Source organism: Podarcis pityusensis (genome assembly GCF_964106645.2).
Source record: "Podarcis pityusensis genome assembly, chromosome: 12".
Taxonomy (NCBI): Eukaryota; Metazoa; Chordata; class Lepidosauria; order Squamata; family Lacertidae; genus Podarcis; species Podarcis pityusensis.
Genome location: NC_138037.1, coordinates 14,479,465 through 14,501,866, shown reverse-complemented (window position 1 = coordinate 14,501,866; position 22,402 = coordinate 14,479,465). Strand labels below are relative to the sequence as shown.

Genomic DNA, 22,402 nt, shown 5'->3' with positions numbered 1-22,402 from the left:
TATAAATCCATTAAGAATAATAGTACCATCACATCCCTGACATGCCATAACAATCACGTTATTCAGAACGGAACAATTCACTGTTATTAAGAACACAGCCAGTTCAAATAACCAGCACAGTAATACTCAGTTCCTATACCATCAGTACGCACTGCTCTGTCTTCCGCTTCATTAGCTGGTCAAATGAGTAGTAGGGTAGATTTTGCTACCCTCGGACAAATTAATATGTTTGCTGTTCTCTGCAGAAACCACCAGCTCCTGCTGCACAGGAACAAGGTGGGCTCTGTGTTGAAAGTTTGCACGCTTCTCAGATTTGAGGGAGTTTGTAGAGGCTCTTGAGTGATATGGGAGTCATGCTGCAAATAAGGGTATTTGAGGAGGGGGGAGTTGGAACAGCAAGAGGACAAGATGCTCATGGAGAGAAGAAAGAGATACCCTTGAGAGCCAAATCTCTTGTCCCTCGAGCAGCTAAGCAGCCTTCTGAAGCCTGGGACCAACACGACAGCCGCCAATCATTGCTTCTGCTTCACTGCCGTACAGCAACCATGCACCAGTAACGTTATTTGTACTAGCCTTTGGGAGTTCCATTTTTAGATATTTTAATTGTTTTATTGCTCATATGTTTGCTGCCCCGGGCTCCTTAGGGAGGAGGGGCAGGAAATAAGCTGAATTTAAGAAATCAAGTATCAGTGTTGCTAAAACGAGATGGCTGTGGATTATTACTTCAAATTTCTGCTAGTGTAGTTAGCTGCGAGGAAAACACCCTTTCTAGGATTTTTAGACTTCTCTTAACCTAAACAGAAAAGCAGGACAAACTATTCAACGTACAAAATAACAAGTGATGCCCAAAAGGTTGCTGCAAACCTATTTGAAAGTGGAATAAGGTTTTTGCTCACCAGGGAGCCTTCACCTCCTGCATTTGACAACCAGCAACCAGTTTCTTATATAGAGGCCACAACAAAATGATGTGACATCATCACGTTATGAGACGTTAACAGAGGTGGCATCTAAAAGCAGGAAGCTGTCTTTAGTAGCCATTCATGGTGCATGATATGTGGTAACCCCACTGTGCCTGCAAGCAGACATGCAGGTATCAGCAAGACGCACCCACACTGCATGAAACAATTATTCTATTCAAGCATGGTCTGCTGTTGCGTATGGTTTACTCCTTAGCCTTGTATGCCTCCTTCTGGCAGCTCCTACAGCCAAGCTGGTGCCAAAAGTATTGCTATTCTTTCCTTTGGACCACATCAGCCTGGCTTCACTCCTGGAGTTTGGCTTCACCCCTGGAGGCACACTCCATTGTCTCTGGAGACAGACAGAGGCCAACTCACTCACTGGTTTGCTGCTGCAAGAAGGAGCAGGCACTAGTGGAGATTGGAAGCTTCCCTTTGTTGTTTTCAGCAAACCGGTTTGCTGTTTCACCTGAACCCAGGAAACTATGGTTTGTACAAGCCAAAGTTTGCCCATGAACCAAGATCGATAAATTCAATCAAATGATGACTCGTGGATCCAGTTTGGGTAAAAAGACAAAATGTGGGTTGCCACAAAATAGGAACAGAAACCATAGTGGAGTACAGGCTACATGAACTAAGGAACAAAAGAAAGTTCCTTTCACCAAGTCACATTATTTTTCCAGCTAGCCCATTATTGTCTACTCTGGCTGGGGCACAGAGGGCATTTCCCTTTAACTGCTGCCTCATTGTAATTGAAGATGCCAAATATTGAACCTGGACCTGTCACATGCAAAACAGTTGTTCTACCATTAAGCTATGGTCCTTTCTAGAGATTTGGCATTATAGTCTGAATGCAGCCAATGACTGTAGTAGGGAGAAGAGTTGGTTGTAGTAAGAGTTTCGTATGGACATAAAAGTTGCAAATAAATTATTTCCCACAGCTAGTCTTCACATGCAGTTATTAAGCAGGAAGAGTTATTTGTTTTTGTTTTAAAGATTGAAAACCTTTTACTATATAGGGTTGTAGTCAACTTACTCAGAGTAGACCCATTGAAATTAATAGACCTAGGTTAGTCATGTGCATTAACTTTGGTGGGTCTATTACAAGTATAACTAGGATTGAATACCACCATTATTACACAATCTTTTTAGTAGGGATATTATTTTCCACTTGAGAACAACTTTTTCCATCTTCCTATCATGTGTCAGGTGCTATTAATGGCAGGAGACTGGACAAGACAGTCCACAGGTCAATTTCAATTCAACACAACCGTTTCCTTTTTCAAACTCATGGTCCATGACTTGAAATATAGAGTACAAGAGCACACAGATTCATATGAGAGAATAATATATATATTATATGGCAAAAATGTTTCTGTGCTACTCCATTTTTATTGCTGACACCTTCTCATTGGGTCACACCATTTTTATTTTAATTAGTAGTATTTAAATGACACTTACTTCGTAATACGGTCAATGTTAGCAATTTGCTTCTGGTTTCGGATGATTTCTATAGCCGCCCAAAGATGCTGGATAGCTTTTGTATCTGCCTGACGCCTTTTCGTTAAGCGTGCCATGACCCCTTTACTTGTTCAACTGCAGTGGAAAAATAACAATAATGAATTATAAAATAGATTACATGGTGATTATATTGCACCTGCCACAAGTAAGATTATGAGGGAAATTATGTTAACTGCAACAATCTGATTCGGAGGTTATTTGTTTTATAAGCTCTATTAATGCAAGCTCTATATGTGTGGTTTCAAACTCTTGGTATACAGATAGAGCAAAGTTTTATTCTCCAGAGATAATGCCCAGGATATGCTTTTTTACTGCACAAACTAACTCTCCTGTCCTCAGAAATAGTCTGGCTCCATAATAAAGTTTCTGCCATGTAGCAGAGGTCAGGCACTGTATTTACAAAAATACTTGCACGCCACAATTTCATTAAAAGTAACAAATTATATACACTCAAGGCGGGAGGAAACACACACACAATTTTAAAACAGACCACCAGCTAACTATTACAGCTTTGTTTTTTCTTAATTGCCTGCAGAAGTCTGGAGGCAAAGCAAAATTTTCAGCAAACTTTTAAAGCTTAATATAGGATCTCTGTTGAAAGATCATTCCACAGGACTGGGCCAATGACACTAAAGGGCTCGGTTTCGGGTTGTAAAGGCTCCGTTTTGTGTTGATGTCAAATGAGCGTCACAAACTTGGGGGGCAGCCATTACACCAAGTATGAGGAGCCTCTGCACCTTAAGATGTTGCTGGACTACAACTCCCATCATCCCACATGCTGACTGGACAGATAGAAGAAGGAGTCCCACAACGTCTGTAGGGCCACAGGATTTCTGCACTATATACAAATAATATTTGCATGTTGCAAAATCCAAGAAAGATAACATTAAAGGGGTAGATATCTACATTTCTTACAGCATGAAACATCCTATATCCCTTTAAATGTGTTTGTGGGAGAGGATGGGGGGAGAGGGGCTATTGGTTTGGTTTATTCTTTTTTTTATATAAATGTATATTGTGTTCTTATCTTGTATTTTTACGCTGTAAACCTCCCCGAGATCTACAGATGAAGGATGGCATACAAACTTAATAAGTATTAATAATAATATTTAAATAATAATAATTGAAATCACTTTTCATTTCACCAAAAATGAAACTGTGGGAAAACCCTGTTTAAATTGGTGAGGCGCCAGAAGGTCAGATATAATTGCTTCATGTGCTGGGTTCAGCCTGTGGGCTGTCACATACATGGCCACTCAAATAAATTCTCTTTTATTTTGTCTAATCGATCACTTCCCCTCAATACAAGAATTTCAAGAGCGAAGTAATGAAACAAACAAGAAATATTTTGAAATAACCCTTAACATATAGAAAGTTAGTAATATCAGAGGTCACAGGTACCAGGATTTCCTGAAGTCCACCACACTTTTCCACCCTAAGAAAATGAAGTTCTACACGTTACCTGTAACCACAATATGGTCTCTTACTAATATTAAGGAGAGGATGACGTCCCTTGAGAGGGGAATGCACTGCCGTTAGAATCTAAGGGGACCAAAGCTGTCTGTGCCTATTTTACAGTAAACCTACATGATGTTCACCGTAACACATAACATCTTGGTCTTATCAACATTTCCTAGGCGGAAATCAGACCCCGGACAATGAATGTCTTCAACTCCTCAGGATAACCTGTTCCCTACCCTCCAACTCAGTTTGGACATTCTTTCCAATAGGTAAAGGTAAAGGGACCCCTGACCATTAGGTCCAGTCATGACTGACTCTGGGGTTGCAGCGCTCATCTTGCTTTATTGGCTGAGGGAGCCGGCGTACAGCTTCCGGGTCATGTGGCCAGCATGACTAAGCCGCTTCTGGCGAACCAGAGCAGCACACGGAAATGCCGTTTACCTTACCACTGGAGCGGTACCTATTTATCTACTTGCACTTCTGACGTGCTTGCAAACTGCTAGGTTGGCAGGAGCAGGGTCCAAGCAACAGGAGCTCACCCCATCGCGAGGATTCAAACTGCCGACCTTCTGATCAGCAAGTCCTAGGCTCTGTGGTTTAACCCACAGCGCCACCCGCGTCCCTTCCAATAGGAGACGTCTCTCCAATAGGAGAGTAGGATTGTCTGTTTGAAATTCTGAGGAGAGACTCCACAAGCAATCTAAGGAGTTGGCAGTGCAGGAGAGACTTTTTCTCCCCAACCCTAATGCAACTATAAACCTTCTGGAAGGATTTTACTGTAAAGTCTCTCCTGCCCATTAATATGAGCATATAAATTATTAGGAATAATAAAGTCAGTGGCAATGGAATTCCTGCTTTAAATGCAGAACTTAGCATTTAAAGCATCATCTTTTTCTTTTTTTAAAAAAAAAAGTGTGCAAAATGCTTAGAGCCCAATCGTTTTCAATTAGACTTAAAAATAAATAAATCCCTCTTTATCCACACACACCCCGCCGGCCCCATGCTGCAATTTGCCCATCCATCTAACTATAAACAAGAACATAACAAGCAGCTGGCATTGTTTACAAAAAATTTCCAGAAGCAGCAGGCAAAAGGTACAGATAAGCCACAAATCGCCCACAGGGCCGTTACAGGCTAGAATCCCCCCTTTTAAAAAGATTAATCCTGCATTTCGATCACTACATAACTTCGTTTAACGGTGCCACTTTCAGAGTAAGAAACTGTTGATAAACGGCAGGTTATTAACATATATGCAGTTTATTCTAGACACCAATGAGTGTCCTAACTATGAAGCCCTCTGGTGTAATACTAGAATTAGAATGCTTACAGCAAAACAAGAGGTGTATTTAGAATAAAGTAAGAATTCTACTCTACAATAGGAGCACTGTTCACAGTCTATATTTATTCCAGGATCTGAATATGGCTTTTGCAGCGCACAAGATCCGAACCAGCCCAAGCTAAAGAGCACCTCTCATTCCTTGGTGTGTTCTTTGGGGTTATGAGCCCAGGGACTTGGTGGTCACCTTATGACTTAATACTTAAATTTGGAATAATAATAATAATAATAATAATAATAATAATAATTTATTTATACCCCGCCCATCTGGCTGGGCTTCCCCAGCCACTCTGGGCAGCTTCCAACAAAATATTAAAATACTATAATACATCAAACATTAAAAGCTTCCCTAAACAGGGCTGCCTTCAGATGTCTTCTAAAAGTCTGGTAGTTGTTGTTCTCTTTGACATCCGGTGGGAGGGCGTTCCACAGGACAGGTGCCACTACCGAGAACGCCCTCTGCCTGGTTCCCTGTAACTTGGCTTCTCGCAGTGAGAGAACTGCCAGAAGGCCCTCTGCACTGGACCTCAGTGTCCGGGTAGAATGGTGGGGGTGGAGAAGCTACTTCAGATAATATTGCAATATAGCAATATTGCACAGCATCTAGTGTCTTACTGACATGTATACGGTCGCTGTTAGCATAATCACTCTCCTCAGTTGCCCTACCACATTTCCTTGGCATGTGATGCTGGGGTTAGAGTGTTGGACTAGGGCTGAATCGAAGTTCAAATGCACACTCGGCCATCCAACCAGTGGTGATTGGTACCCAGTGGAAATGGCAGAGCAGAAGGCAGGAGGTGGAACCAGTGGCAATGACCGGCCAACAAATTCTAGTTTAATCCCCATTCTCCTTCCTGCTGAGGTCTACCAGGGCAATATTGAGACTATGGAGGAGAAGGAGGAAGAGCCTGACAGAGATGGCTGATTGCGGGTAGACAGAGTTTTTATATACCATATTTTTCCGTGTATAACACGACCCCTATTTTTTGGGACTCCAAATAAAGAAATCCCCCATACGCGCTATCCGTGTATAAGACGACCCCCAATTTTAAACTTGAAAAAATAGGGGGGGGGGGAGAATATAGTCTTATGCACTGAAAAATACGGTAAGCAGTGACACAGAAGGCCTATCAGTTAAACAACTGCCATACTCTATTTTAAGTCACCCTGTTGTTATAATCTAGCAATACTTAACATATATTTCTTTTAGCAAGCCACTCTGAGCCCCACACATACATTAAACAGAAGTATTGCCACCCAACCCCACCCCTTTCACCACTACCCCCATCACCTTTCTCCCTCTTTCCCCTTTTTCTTCCTAATGTAACACTAATGTCTCAACAAATTAAACTGATCTGTGGAAAATGTTGACTTGAAAAAAGAGACATTGCACATACTTTTGTAAACCAAGAAATCTTTAAGAATAATATATATTTTCTAAAAAAGTAAGCCACTCTGAGAACTTGGTTATAGGGCAGAACATACTGCCTGATATAAATCACAATTAATTATGGTCTATGGGTACCACATCCAATCATATCACTTTGAAGATGTGTCTGGGTGGAAAAGTGAGTGGAGGATTTTCCTGAACTGCATCATCATCCCTTTGCCTGCGTAGATGAATTTGGAAGATAGGCAAATTCTCAACTTTATCTGGAGCAAAAGTGAAACCAACAAGAATAAAGCAACAGGACTCATCACCTCACTACCATCTTACAAATGCAGCCTAACTGGTTTATGGTTTACAGCATAATTTACACAACTGCTGCACTGTGTCTAAGTTGTGCAAATTATGATCCAGTTTCAAAACGTGCCTGTCGTAATATTAGTGACCACAGCAGCTTTAAGGAGCTGTGCAATTAATATTCTTATTTGGGCTGGCTTTCGGTGGCAGGGTTAAGAGACTGAATATTTTTTATTTTACTTTTAGTATTTTACACCACATCTGTCAAAGGCCTTGGGATGGCTCCAAAGCAAAATAAACAGAAAAAAATGTAATAAATCGGTGGGACGACATCCCATACCTCAGCTACTGATAACGAGTGAGCTGTCTATAATGCTGTATGTCTGGAAAGCCAATGTGGTGCTCTAGAGATGTTTCGAACTACAACTCCCATCATTCCTGATCACTGGCTGTGCTGGCTTGTGATGAAGGCAGTTGTAGTTCAACAACTACTGGTGGTCATTAGTCTCACAGATGAATCCGTATAGGTGCCATTTTCTCTCCCAACATAGGCTCTCCACAGCCTGATGGGTTGAACTGGGAGCAGGGGGCCTACAATGAAAACTGAGTTGCGCAGTGTTGAGAAAACCAAAACCACTTGTTGTGTAAAAGATTTAACTCCACATGGTTGTATCTTAGCTCTGGTTTTGCTGTTGATTCTAACCGGAACTAGGTCCTGAATAGGCCTGAAGTAGACCTGCCAGTTAAACCTCCTCCCTCCAGCTAATTACTACAGGTTACACAAGCTTAAAAGGTTAGCATTCAGGGAGACAAGCCAGGGGAAAGCCTTGAGTGATGAGTGGCAGGATAAACCCCAAGTGAAATCAAACAAGAACTGGTTTGGCCAGTATAAGAAATCCTTAGGTGGGCAGAATATTAGCTTTTCCAGGAAGAATTTTTTCCAGCTCAGCAGCAGGCTCCTTCTTATTGATTCACTCATTGTCAGGTGTTTTAACAGTGTGGTTTAGCAGTTATGGAGTGCCGAGTTAAGGCCTGGGAGACCAGCATTCAAATCTCCACTCAGCCATAAAGTTCACTGGGTGACTTTGGGCCATTCACAGCCTCCTGAGTGCAACCTCCCTCACAGGGTTGCTATGAGGATAAAAATGAGGAGGAGGGAACTATTTAAGCCACCTTGAAGCACTTGGAGGAAAGGTCGAGTATAAATGCAATAATAAATAAATAAAAATTTCTTTGCCCTGACACTTGTGGCATTTGATAGATTTATAGTGCTCGAAGGGAAATGCTCTGCAAGAAGACCTCTGCGGGTTTTTTGGGGGGGGGGAGCCCCAACATTTCCCCCCAAAAGTCAAAAATCTGTGAGTGTGCACATGCAAGATCCCTGTGCATACACATATCTTTACTTTCTCTTCAACTCCCTCTGCAAGACCACCTTTTAAACTCAAGGGAACTTTAAAACTGGTTTGTGGTTTGTTGCTGGTTACTTCAAAAAAAAGGAAATAGACAGAAAACCACAGCGGTGTGCAAATTATGTCTTAAAGCACACACTCTTCACCTCACTGGATGAGAACCTTAATATGTGCATAAATATGCAACTAAATTAATCTTAATAATTCAAGATTATGGCCACAGTAAACATGTGGCAATTAACAAGACATTTTATTTGTTTTTTAAAAAAACCATGTGGCAGCCTCAAAGCCAATTCTTTCTTGAGTTGTTCGCTAAAGTAGTTTTCTTCAACAAATCTTATCAATTTTCTTAATACAAGAAGGTCGAGACAATCCTTTCACTTTCCCAAAGCACAGCTGCCTAAACACGTTCTAATGTTTTGTTTGCACTCCAACAAGAAACACAAAACATGGCACATCCTTTTGATCTTTTTCAATCCCCTCCATCAAAAAGTCTGTCCTTACATCTTTCAAAGAGAAGTTGGTTTAAATTTTGGGAGTCAGGTGCAGAAATAGCCACGCTTCGCTATCTCTCGGTCTCACAGCCTGTACACATTTGAAGGCCAGAGGAACCGCAGAGAGGGGAGGAAAGGTAACACACATTTTTCTTTGTGTTCTGTACTTTTCCTGACTTGACATGAAATACTGCGTGACTGACAGGTATCCTCATCCCAAAAGACAATTAATTTCTCCCTTGAAGATATCAGTTCATTTTAATACATTAAAAAGAAGAACATTTGTCCACTGCCAGCCCTTGAGACCGAGGTATATCTGAATCCAAATCCAGAATAGCAGCACAAAACGCTACCTGGCATCCGTCACATGGGAGAACGAGCAGTAAAATTTCAGTGCAAACAACAGAGTGAGGATTGGTGCTGCTTTCAGGAGGAAACACATGTTCTCTGTGTCTGCTGAAGCAGAAGTAGTTTAAGTGACCAAAGGCTATTTACTAGTCTACAGAGCCATGTTTCAAGCATAATCATAGTCCAAAACACTAGTAATTAAAAGGTAGGTATCCTGCTCATGTCCCATGTTGGGGTGACTGGGGTGATTGAGAACAATGGCTGCCCTTTGCATCTCATCATAGCTGTAGCAAGTTTATGCATACAGAAACTTGGTACAACTATGATGAGACGCAAAGGGCAGCCATTGTTCTCAATGGCTGCCCTTTGCATTTAACCTTTAACCTATTCAAGAGTATAGTGGTACCTCGGGTTAAGTACTTAATTCGTTCCAGAGATCCGTTCTTAACCTGAAACTGTTCTTAACCTGAAGCACCACTTTAGCTAATGGGGCCTCCTGCTGCCGCTGCGCCGCCGAAGCACAATTTCTGTTCGCATCCTGAAGCAAAGTTCTTAACCTGAAGCACTATTTCTGGGTTAGCAGTGTCTGTAACCTGAAGCGTTTGTAACCTGAAGCGTATGTAACCTGAGGTACCACTGTACACCTTTGGATTTTATTGTGGGTCTTCTCTTCACCAGAAAAACCTGCTTCTCATACAGAATTCAAAATAAGAGTCCCCGGTCTCATCAAAATTTACGTTGCTAAAGTAATTCTCATAAATGGAGGAAGGCTTCCATGCTGCGAATTCTGACATACCCAAAGGAACCGCTCACGAGCAAAACAAATTGTAGGACACAACTCTTCTTTCAAGCTCCTATGTCTGTAGTATCATGGAATTCAAACAGTTCAATTATTTAGCATTTGCAAACACAAGGTTTCTCCTTGTGAAAAATAACTTTCGCTATGGGTTTATCTCATGTCTTCGGCCAGCTGAAATCTTTCTTAGGCTACGCACAGTACAAGCCTCTGAATATAACCGTAGTGTTTTGTCTGTGTGTGTTGGGTTTTTTTTGCATGCTCATTAGAACAGCAAAACAACCGTAGCTGTTAAAGACAAATTCTTTCTTCCAAGGACAAACATTCCACAACTCCTTAAGGGCGACTAAGCCCGTAGCAAGTTTCAAATTTCAATCATTTTCATAAAGTCCACTAGGAATGTTATGGTGCTCACTACACAAAAGGAGTTTTCTCAGGCTTCGTGGGGGGAGAACAAACAAAATGGCTGACTATATGGAGAAATTAAAATGGCTGGATTATTTCAACAGATAAAAGGTCAGCTACAAAGGAAAATGGCAGTCCCATTTACAGTGCTACCTCAGCTTACACACGCTTCAGGTTACAGACTCCGCTAACCCAGAAATAGTGCTTCAGGTTAAGAACTTTGCTTCAGGATGAGAACAGAAATCAAGCTCCGGCGGCGCAGCAGCAGGAGGAGGCCCCATTAGCTAAAGTGGTGCTTCAGGTTAAGAACAGTTTCAGGTAAGAACGGACCTCTGGAACGAATTAAGTGCTTAACCTGAGGTACCACTGTATAAGAAACTGCAGCTCTTTCTGCTGGAAGGCCACTAAATGGACACGTTTTTTTCAAGAGAAGGAGGCCCAAAATGAAAGAAGCTGAAGCCAAGCTTTCTTCATGGTCCAACTGGAATAGGGCTGGGAAGAAACTGTTTTGTTGGACTTGCTGTTTGCTGCCCTGCGCTACTCCGAGAGGAAGGGTGGGATAGAAATTAAATAAATAAAAACAGTGTACGTCCCAAGTTCAATCCTAAGCAATCCCCGATTGAAGGGTGTCAAGCAGCCCTTCTAGGAAAGAAGTTAGAATATGAACCCTGGTGTGCTTCCCAACACTATCAAGTCAGTACAGTGGTACCTCGGGTTACATACGCTTCAGGTTACAGACTCTGCTAACCCAGAAATAGTGCTTCAGGTTAAGAACTTTGCTTCAGGATGAGAACAGAAATCGTGCTCCGGTGGTGCGGCGGCAGCAGGAGGCCCCATTAGCTAAAGTGGTGCTTCAGGTTAAGAACAGTTTCAGGTTAAGAACGGACCTCTGGAACGAATTACGGTAAGTACTTAACCCAAGGTACCACTGTACCAGGATAAGCAATAGTTAGCAAGTACTTTAGTCTGAACCAGTATAACATATGTTCCTTCTACACTCATATTCTTGTCCTATCAGCATAGTTCTCTGTCAAGATGACTCCATGGTAACACTGCATAAAAAATTAGACACACACACACTTCAGCAGCTCTTATCATACAGTAATGGACCAGCCCCCAGACCCCTTGCACAGTGAACTTGAGGAAGGGGCACAGAATGGGTAGAAGCCCGAACCCTGCAAAAAAGGATTCACTACTGATTTTTTTGAGTATTTAGAGTTGTTCCTATGGGTACAACTATTGTGTTTACAGTATCAGTGGTTGCTAGAAGATGGCGTTTATTGCTTGCTTAGGGAAGAACACCAGAAAGATTGTTTTCTGGGGGGGGGGGGGCGAGAGGAGTTTTTCCAAAGCCCAAAGGTCCTACCCACCCACCCTTCTCATTATCTGTGTGAGATGGCTTCATGCAGGAGGACATCTTCCCAGTGGAGGTGAGAAGAAAAACAAATCACTGCTGAACGGATGCAATTCTTCTGCTCCACACTGGGGAAGAGAAAATATAAATCTGCCATAAACTATGGGAATTAGGGGCCTCAGGTGTTCGTGGATTATTCCTCCCTTCTCACATTAGTGTAATTTCTTTCTTTTTCTCAATCATCTGACATAAACACAGATGAAAAAGATCCTGGACTGAGGGCTCCCACACCATCTTTTTCATAGCTGATTTTTCACTTGCATCATAGATATGCTTGTTATGTGAGATACACACACACACACACACACACACACACACGGCTGTCAACCAATTAAAGAATTTTAATTGATCACATTCTCTAGTGAATTTCCCCCCTTTTAGTTTAGAACTCTTATTTCTTTAAATCAGACCTATGTTTGTGTTAGAATATTGCTTTATGTGTGACCAGAACTGCAAGTGTAAAGTGCTGTGGTTTATTGCTAAAATTACATTTATTTTCAAAAACAAAATCCTTCTTTTTCTATAGTCTCCATGTGGGCATACCTTTATAGTTTGGGGAGGGTTCAGATACACACATGCTGGGCAGTGCTCTGTTTGGCTCCAGCTAAATATCCTTCTTGGGGGAACATGTTTTCGGGATCATATGAGAAGCAGTTTTGAAAAGGGTCCCCAGTTAGACATGCCTTATCAGCCCCCCGTGTTAACAATACTTATCTTTAAATTTCCCTGTTACTGTGAACACTAGAATCAAAACACCATCGAAAAATAAAACTCATGTACCCTTAGCTTTCAACCCCACCAATTAAGTTTGCCATCAGTAATGAAAATTAATTGCCTCAATTAATCAGCTGAAGTTTGAATTAATTAAGTGCAATATTCTGCCTTCCTACTCAGAAGTAAGCCCCAGTGAGTTTAAAGGGCCTTACCCCCAGGTAAGCACACACGGCACTGCAGCTCAGTCTACTGATTAAACTGATCAAAGTTTTCAAGTTTAAATAAAAGATCAGTAATTACATCAGCAGTCACTGCCTCCTCTGGCAATTATCTCAAGAGTTTTCCTCTACTGTTTTTGTTGTGGTCTCTCAGACCACTTGTGGCCTATAGATCAGAGTTTCTAAATCACTGAGTTAAACAATTCGAGCAATTCATAAAAGTTAAGAGGAAGTTGGCATGGTGAGCATCACAGCAATATCCTTCTTGAGGGAAAACAGATGGAGTATTCCAATACTCTGAGCATATCTGTGTGATTCTTTGTGAGGCCGTGCAATGGGTTGTGGTTGCGGTAGGTGTAAGCCTACAGTAGGTTGAAATACCTGATAACCTTTTAACTCTAACTTACTCAATATAATCCATGGAAAGCTAACCAGCATACCCTGATTTTGTAATCACAATCTTCACAATTAAGCATCCAATGGGCTCACCCTTTTGCCATTCTTCAAAGACCTTGGCGGCAAGTACATAGGGCAATGAAGGCCTCGCTCCATTGTCAATAGTTCCCTGATTGTGTTTATTTTCTTAATCTGTGTAGAGAAGACTATAGCCACAAGTCTTGATACCAGTGTCGGACCATAAATGTCTTATGTCAACAAAATACCGTATTTTTCCATCTATAAGACGCTCCCCATTTTGGGGGGCTCCGGTTTAAGAAAATAGGGAGGAGATGTATTCGTGTATAAGACACCCCCAAATTTTGACATTATTTTCTAGGGGGGGAAACCTAGTCTTATACACGGAAAAATACGGTATTCTAGAAGGTGTACCAACCACTTAAAGAGAGAGAACTCACTCAGGAAGTGATGAGTGGAAGAAAAAAGGAACAGGGTGTTAGCAGCTACGCAAGACAAATGATTGTGCAGTTTCTTTAAGGCTGTGTTAGTGCTTAAAGAAACTAAGGGAATGCAAGTAGTTATGCACGAGCAACAATATAAACTCCTGCAAAGTCCCCCGAGCTTTGCAAGATACAAGTCTCATACTCCTACCTGACCTTTCCAACATTATGAAGATGTGTATACACTATTCAGCCATAATGTGGCTGCTTCGGTTTATTTACTTTTTAAAAACGAAAGCAAATAAATGTAGCGCTGGAAGTGATCCTAACCCAAACCCTTTAACTTTCTGAAATCTCAGTCTCTCTCTTTTCCTTCTTGTATGTTTCACTGGACATAAAGCTGGTATCCGTGCTCTTAACGCTGTTACACTCTGAGCATGTTAAGTTGCAATCTCGGTTTCCTTACTTGCCTCTTTCGCAGGAACGCGCTTCTACAGATCCTGGACAATTCAACAGATTCAGTGGGAAGACTATGAGATGCTGTAGTGCAGCCCAATTATAGTGCAGTGGGATATCAAATCCAAGAGCTTGGATTTGATATCCCGCTTTATCACTACCCAAAGGAGTCTCAAAGCGGCTAACAATCTCCTTTTCCCTTCCTCCCTCACAACAAACACTCTGTGAGGTGAGTGGGGCTGAGAGACTTCAGAGAAGTGTGACTAGCCCAAGGTCACCCAGCAGCTGCATGTGGAGGAGCGGAGACGCGAACCCGGTTCCCCAGATTACGAGTCTACCGCTCTTAATCACTACACCACACTGGCTTTCCTGCAGCCAGAAAAGTTGGGGATAAGGAACAAAAACTTGCCACATCTCTAAAGATGCAAATCTGATTTGCTTTTGCCATACTCAAGCCTGAAAAGCTGGTTTACTTTCTCTAACCAAGAAGATGACATACGATACAAGTTATTTACAGGCTCACCTACTAGATGGGTGTAGAGCTTCAGGCCTGAGGAACAAATGCAGCTCTGCAGCCTCTGGGACTCTTCCCAGGCCACACACCCTCTCAATAGGATACACCTCTAACTGAGTGCTCCTTTTCCTGCCTGGGTCATGTAATTCAATCATAGTTGGAAGGGGCCACAAGGGTCATCTAGTCCAACCCCCTGCAATGCAGGAATCTTTCACCCAACGCAGGACTTGAACCCATGACCCTGATATTAAGAGTCTCAAGCTCTACCGTGTGATCATGCTTCTTGCTTGTCTGGAAGGAGGATGGGAGGGATGTGTGGTGTGTGAACTTCACATAATTCTTTGACTTTGGAGCTGCTACAGCAAAAATACATGCTTCTGTAAGCATCTTGAAGAACTATGTACCATTTAAAGGCTGCAAGCAACCGAGCGTCTCCACCCCCATCATTCTACCCGGACACTGAGGTCCAGCGCTGAGGGCCTTCTGGTGGTTCCCTCACTGCGAGAAGCCAAGTTACAAGGAAGCAGGCAGAGGGCCTTCTCGGTAGTGGCACCCGCCCTGTGGAACACCCTCCCACCAGATGTCAAACAGAACAAGAAGTACCAGACTTAGAAGACATCTGAAAGCAGCCCTGTTTAGGGAAGCTTTTAATGTTTGATGCATTACTGTATTTTAATATTTTGTTGGAAGCCGCCCAGAGTGGCTGGGGAAGCCCAGCCGGATGGGCGGGGTATAAATAATAAATAATGATGTTGTTGTTGATGATGATGATGATGATGATGATAAATAAGAAATTTTGTTGTTGTTATTATATAGTACAGTAAAAATTTGACTTTGTCTTTCCAAACATCCAATGTCCTTTTAAAATGTGTTGGGGAGGGGGGATTATTGTGTTGTTTTTGGTTTTTATTGTGAATTTTGTTTTTTTTAATAGTGATTTCATGTTGTAACCACCCTGAGACCTGCAGGTATAGGGCAGTATACAAATTTAATAATAGAGGTTCCTGAATTGCAGTGGGTTGGACTAGATGAATCTTGGGGTCCCTTCCCAACCCAACAATTCTATGATTCTGTGGGAAAGACTATGTTGGGAGATGACGAAGCCTTTCAAGTAAGATTTGCAGGATCAAAGCTGCACAATCCAACCATACTCAAGTGTTTCGTTCTATTGCTGCAACTCACTGGTGGGCGTCACTAAAACTGCATGGGTGTGTTTGTGTATTTTTGTAAATAATGGCAGAGCAGCGGCTGGAGTAAGTACATTTGCTGCTGAATGGATTTGTTTTCTTGGAAATTTAAAGCATGGTACTGAAGGACAGGAAAATACCACTCAGAGAATAAAAGACACAACTTCCTGATAACACACAATACAGCAGAGGGCTTAGAAGAACTATTCCCCCGGCCGAATCACCAGTTAACATTGCTTTTATGTATTTCAACACAATGGCAATGTTATACTGGAAACTAAGCGGCTCTGCCCTTTGGAAACTATCATTTAAAGGTATGATTTACACATAAAGCTGAGGGCTGCCTGTTTTATAAATCTGCAAGAGCAGCTAAATTGGGAGTTTCTAGGTTCTATGGGAAATCTCCACTGCACGACCAACAATGCAATCTGTTAAAAAAAAAAAAAAGGTAGGGAAGAAGAGTTTGGATTTGATATCCCGCTTTATCACTACACAAAGGAGTCTCAAGGGATGCAGGTGGCGCTGTGGTCTAAACCACTGAGCCTAGGGCTTGCCGATCGGAAGGTTGGCGGTTCAAATCCCCACAACAGGGTGAGCTCCCGTTGCTCGGTCCCTGCTCCTGCCAACCTAGCAGTTCGAAAGCACGTCAAAGTGCAAGTAGATAAATAGGTACCACTCTGGTGGGAAGGTAAACGGCGTTTCCGTGCGCTGCTTTGGTTTCACCAGAAGCGGCTTAGTCATGCTGGCCACATGAACCGGAAAAACTGTGGACAAACACCGGCTCCCTCGGCCAGTAAAGCGAGATGAACATCGCAACTCCAGAGTCATTCGCGACTGGACTTAACTGTCAGGGGTCCTTTACCTTTAAGGAGTCTCAAAGCAGCTAACATTCTCCTTTCCCTTCCTCTCCGACAACAAACACTCTGTGAGGTGAGTGGGGCTGAGAGACTTCAGAGAAGTGCGACTTGCTCAAGGTCACCCAGCAGCTGCATGTGGAGGAGCGGAGACACGAACCCCAGATTGCAAATCTACCGCTCTTAACCACTACACCACACTGGGGGGAAAAAGCCATGACCACACGGATTTTATATGAAATTACTATACCAAGATGTGATTATTATTTTTTTAGTGCTGCACAATCATAGTGGGAAGTGGAAGAGGGATGTCAAGAATATCCATTGAGGTTTCACCATTACGTTCTGGCTGTTGTCCTACCAACACTGGGGAAAGATGCATCTGCATAGTACCTTCCGTGCATGGCTTCCAAACTGTATAGTGGGCTGCTATCTACCCCACATTTGTTGCATGCATGACATACCCTGCATCAAAGCAGCGTCTTGACTGAACTTCGTACTGTCCCCTTACAAATGGACCGGTAAGACTACTCTGTATGAGAATAGAATAGAATACCGTAATTTTTGCTCTATAAGACGCACCAGACCACAAGACGCACCTAGTTTTTGGAGGAGGAAAACAAGAAAAAAAAAATATTATGAATCTCAGAAGCCAGAACAGCAAGAGGGATCGCTGCGCAGTAAAAGCAGCAATCCCTCTTGCTGTTCTGGCTTCTGGGATAGCTGCGCAGCCTGCATTCACTCCATAAGACACACACACATTTCCCCTTACTTTTTAGGAGGGAAAAAGTGAGTCTTATAGAGCAAAAAATACGGTACATGTTTATAGTACGGGTTAAATATAAAATCCCTGCACACAGAAAATCTGATGTTAGAAGAAGAAGAGTTTGGACTTGATAACCCGCCTTTCACTCCTCTTAAGGCAGGCATAGGCAAACTCCGACCCTCCAGATGTTTGGGACTACAATTCCCATCATCCCTAGCTAACAGGACCAGTGGTCAGGGATGCCTGCCTTAAGGAGTCTCAAAGCAGCTAACAATCTCCTTGGAGTCCATAATAGAGTTTTCACATTCCTGTTCTACACATTCCAGTCAGGATTAAATAATTCCAACCATCATTCACAACTTTCATCATTTTCACCTATGCATGTTTTTAAAAAACGTTTTCAAGTAAAAATACTTATAATAATATTAAAGAGAACAATAGAGATGATCCAACATTATAATGCTCATTCCCAAAAAAGTGGTCCTTGTCTGCACATCTGTCGTACCGCTGTCATGATCAGCAAATTTTAATACTAGTGATATATCCAAAATTCTAGCATCCCAAACATGAATTGTCTTTTACAGAATATGAAACATTCAGGGGGCCTTTTTTTGCCGCTGCTAATGAACATAAAATAAATTCTAAAGCTGAAGCACGGGTGCCTTTTGAATCAGCTCTTCGCACTGAATAACCTGAAAATACAGACAAGCATGTCCAAATTACAAGCAAATTCTTAACTTTATTGTGTTTCTCCATTGTTTTCAATTATAATTTAAATTAGAAGGCAAACAATAAACTGAGCTTTCCATTTAAGAAACAGCAGTAACTAAAACAGCTCACAGCTTCAAACTGGAAACATTTATTCATCTGCTGTTAATATCTGGCCAACAGCCAACATGAAACTGCTTGCATCTGCATTGTGCAACGTTTTATTGGCACTTTATGGTAGAATATCTACTATAAAACAAGTTTAGGGCAACAGGAGACATTTTTACAATGAAAACAATAATTCTCTTATCCACAAATTCACGTTGTTCACGGACTAACTCCTTGCTGTTTAGAAAACTACTGCAATGGTCATCAGCTCATCTTCCTATTTCTTTTTAGACAGCTCTATTTGGTGTGAATTATGAAGAACTTCCCAAGATGACACAGAAGGCAGTTCAACAGCAAGGGAAGAACGCAAGATGGGCAAAAAGAAAAGAGACGAGTGGGGAACACTTAGAAATCAAATGTCTACGCTTAGCCTTGAAAAGGCCTGCCCTCTTTTTGCTTGTAAGGATTTGATCAAGTTGACCTTGCATTGCAAGTCATAGCTACAGTACCACAAAATGGAATGAGCTGAACTCCTAGGGAACACCTCGCACTGCTAAACGGAGGCTATAGCTGATGCCCAAACTTAGAACACAAGCTGTATCTTTAATAGTGATAAACGTCTCTGGCAATTTTGGTTCTCTCAGCTAGACACTCTTACCTGGAAGTAAGCCCCACTGAACTCAGGAAGACCTACTACTGAATGTTTGGACTCACAGCTGTCCATGGAGGCACAGGTTAATTCTGTGTCCAGGGCAGCTGTCTACCAGCTCCACCTGGTACGCAGGCTAAGACCCTACCTGCCCGCAGACTGTCTTGCCAGAGTGGTGCATGCTCTAGTTATCTCCCGCTTGAACTACTGCAATGCGCTCTACGTGGGGCTATCTTTGAAGGTGACCCGGAAACTGCAATTAATCCAGAATGCGGCAGCTAGACTGGTGACTGGGAGTGGCCGCCGGGACCACATAACACCGGTTCTGAGAGATCTGCATTGGCTCCCAGTACGTTTCCGAGCACAATTCAAAGTGTTGGTGCTGACCTTTAAAGCCCTAAACGGCCTCGATCCTGTATACCTGAAGGAGCGTCTCCACCCCCATCGTTCCGCCCGGACACTGAGATCCAGCGCTGAGGGCCTTCTGGCAGTTCCCTCATTGCAAGAAGTAAGGTTACAGGGAACCAGACAGAGGGCCTTCTCGGTAGTGGTGCCTGCCCTGTGGAACGCCCTCCCAGCAGATGTCAAGGCAATAAACAACTATTTTACTTTTAAAAGACAACTGAAGGCAGCCTGTTTAGGGAAGTTTTTAATGTCTGATGCTGTACTGTTTTTAATATTCAGTTGGAAGCTGCCCAGAGTGGCTGGGGAAACCCAGCCAGATGGGCGGGGTATAAATAATAAATTATTATTATATTATATTACATGATTAAACTCTCAAGTAAGAGCATCATGCTTCACAGGATCTGGAAAATAAGCACCTTTCCCCCCAGAGAATCTGGCAACATACATCCAGTAATATCACATATTGTTTGTAGAACCTCAGCTTGATACTTTTAGCTTTTCAGGCAATAGTTCTTGGTAGTTTACCTCTTTCAGCTGGTACTGGACCCTATACAAATAATTTTCTCCAAAAGAGAGGTACAAATTCCATCTCAATATTATGTGAAAGACAAAGAAAAAAAACAACTTTCCGTTTTCCATTTATACTGCCCGAGATGCTCCTTCACATTGCCAAGTTCTTTATCTTGCTGCTTCACATAATGAATCTCTTTATTGTGGCATAAGTTTTTCATCAGATGAAATGGACTGTGGTCGACAAAAGCTTATGCCATAATAAATATGCCAGGGTTGCATCCACTGATGGTCACATTCAGAGCAGATCCATTGAAATTAATGGGCATGGCTAACTAAGGCCCACTAGAATTTAGTTGGATACATCCTATAACGCTTAAGTCTTTAAGGTGTCACAAGACGAGATTAAATACCGGCTTATTATTCTGTTCTGACACATAATCTCCATTATAATGTGCATTCCAGGCAACAATCGACTGACGCGCAACTGAACACATCACAGAGACCTGGAAGTGGCCAGAAAAGGGAGCCTAACTGGGTGGGGTTGTAACAGGGTGTAAGGGTCTTATGCACACTCCGCCCGGGGTAAGGAATGTAACCCCCTGTACTAATCAGCCATTGCCTTTACTTAAAAATTCTGAAGTAAACCGCCAATCCTGTAATATTTTGATAGCCTAAAATTCTCATTCTGCCACTAATCTGTTCAATTAGCACTGACTTTATGCATTTAGACCTCTTACCCAAAAATACTCACAAGAAGTAAAGGACTGATGGACACAGTTCCGTTTAACACAGAAAATCCTGAGGAGTGACGTAGGGTATATACAGATTACTTTATACCAGGTAGATATTCAAAGACATCTGTCAAGCAGAATTCAGTAAGCCAGGAGGGCGGGGAAAGGGATTAAAAAGATCAATAAATCAAAATGGTAAGGACCCAACAATCTATTTTATCTACGTAAGAGAATATGCATATTTTTTCGCTTCCTTGCTCCATGGCTTCCCGCTTTGGCTTCAAAGGCTTTTAAAGCATTCCTAAGCTGCAAAGACCCCCTTGAGAACTTGTTGGGGGAGTAAGAGAAAAGAGGAAGTATTACTCCAGCTTGGTTGGGAAAAGTCCCACGACACCAGGCATAGGCAAACCTGGCCCTCCAGCTGTTTTGGGACTACAACTCCCATCATCCCTCGCTAACAGGACCAGTGGTCAGGGATGATGGGAATTGTAGTCTCAAAACAGCTGGCGGGCTGAGTTTGCCTATGCCTGCACTACACAAACAAGACAGACCAGTGTATTTCTCCGGATCGCAGCCCGGGGAGAAGAGAAGTTAAACAAAATTTTAGCCCCACAAAAGAATCTATTTTTGTGTTGAAATTAGTATGTGAAAATGATAAAGGCAGGGCCAATACATCAGAGCTGATTGGCAACACCTCCACTACTGCGATCAAATCAGGACTCTTGAAGTTCCAACTGCATTTCGAGCAATTTCATTCTGTATGCTGGCAGGATGTAAAAGGACAGTATACAGAAGATAGAATCCAGGGCAAGACTATGAATGAATCTCCATAAATCCAACAGGAAATGAACTTTGGTATGTGGCCTCATTAGAAGCAATATGTGGTTCCCCCCCTATAAATGTCATCTAAAGCTGCCAGTCCATCAGGCTGTAGGAGAGGGAGAGGCAGAGATGAGACCAGAGGGCCTCTCTGCCAATTTTGGGCCCTCCTCTCTCCAAGGGCAGGGACTGACTTATCCCTGGCATTTGTAACATTTGTTTTAGTAAAGGTAAAGGGACCCCTGACCATTAGGTCCAGTCGTGGCCGACTCTGGGGTTGCGGCGCTCATCTTGCTTTATTTGCCGAGGGAGCCGGCGTACAGCTTCCGGGTCATGTGGCCAGCATGATTAAGCTGCTTCTGACGAGCCACAGCAGCGCATGGAAATGCCGCTTACCTTCCCACCAGAGCGGTACCTATTTATCTACTTGCACTTTGACGTGCTTTCGAACTGCTAGGTTGGCAGGAGCAGGGACCGAGCAACGGGAGCTCACCCTGTCACAGAGATTCGAACTGCCAACCTTCTGATCGGCAAGTCCTAGGCTCTGTGCCACCCACGTTTGTCTTAGGCTATATCAAAGCTCATTGCCTTCGTAACAGAATTTCAATATAATTAAGGAAGGAGGACTATGCCATCTTCCAGAACACACATCTCACCAAGTTATCTTGGGCAAGCACCTGCTTTACGTACAAATGGGTTTCAGGGTCAATTCTTGGAATCTCCAGGTAGGGGTGAGGGTAGGAGGACATGACTGAAACCAGGGAGCCACTCCCAGCCACTGTAGACAATGCTGCGCTAGATGAAACAATGGTCTGACTCAGTTTCCTCCACTCCTGTTCTCTGCCTTATTTGACCTCGCAGGTTTGGTTTTTCTCGTGAGGATAAACTTCCCCTTAAGAGACCCCCAGAAAAACATTGGGATATAAATGTAGCAAGTAAAAAAATGCTTGTATAGATGCACGCAACGCATTTCAAAGTAGTTCACTGAAGCATAAAATCACAGCATTGGATGAATCTAGACATCATATAAAAACCACTCCATAATTCCATTCCAGCTGCTCATTACAAGAACTCTGCAACTAAGAAATAGCGCCTAAGAT

General features: G+C 42.5%; 1 protein-coding gene and 1 long non-coding RNA gene across 13 annotated transcripts in view; both read right to left on the bottom strand.

The window, feature by feature from the left end:
* The window catches only part of LOC308459224, a 300,770-nt gene that overhangs the window by 77,296 nt on the left and 201,072 nt on the right, over nucleotides 1–22,402 (bottom strand). The gene's annotated exons all lie outside the window — the stretch shown is intronic.
* The window catches only part of ZMYND11 (zinc finger MYND-type containing 11), a 102,413-nt gene that overhangs the window by 50,014 nt on the left and 29,997 nt on the right, over nucleotides 1–22,402 (bottom strand). For 11 of the 12 annotated variants that reach the window (XM_080974099.1, XM_080974095.1, XM_080974105.1 and 8 more), the window contains one exon: nucleotides 2,418–2,552. The exons of the other annotated variant lie outside the window; for it this stretch is intronic. In XM_080974099.1, coding sequence (XP_080830225.1) covers nucleotides 2,418–2,533 — 116 coding nt within the window. In that variant the 5' untranslated portion in view covers nucleotides 2,534–2,552. The remainder of the gene's footprint in view (nucleotides 1–2,417; nucleotides 2,553–22,402) is intronic. 12 annotated transcript variants of the gene reach the window in all.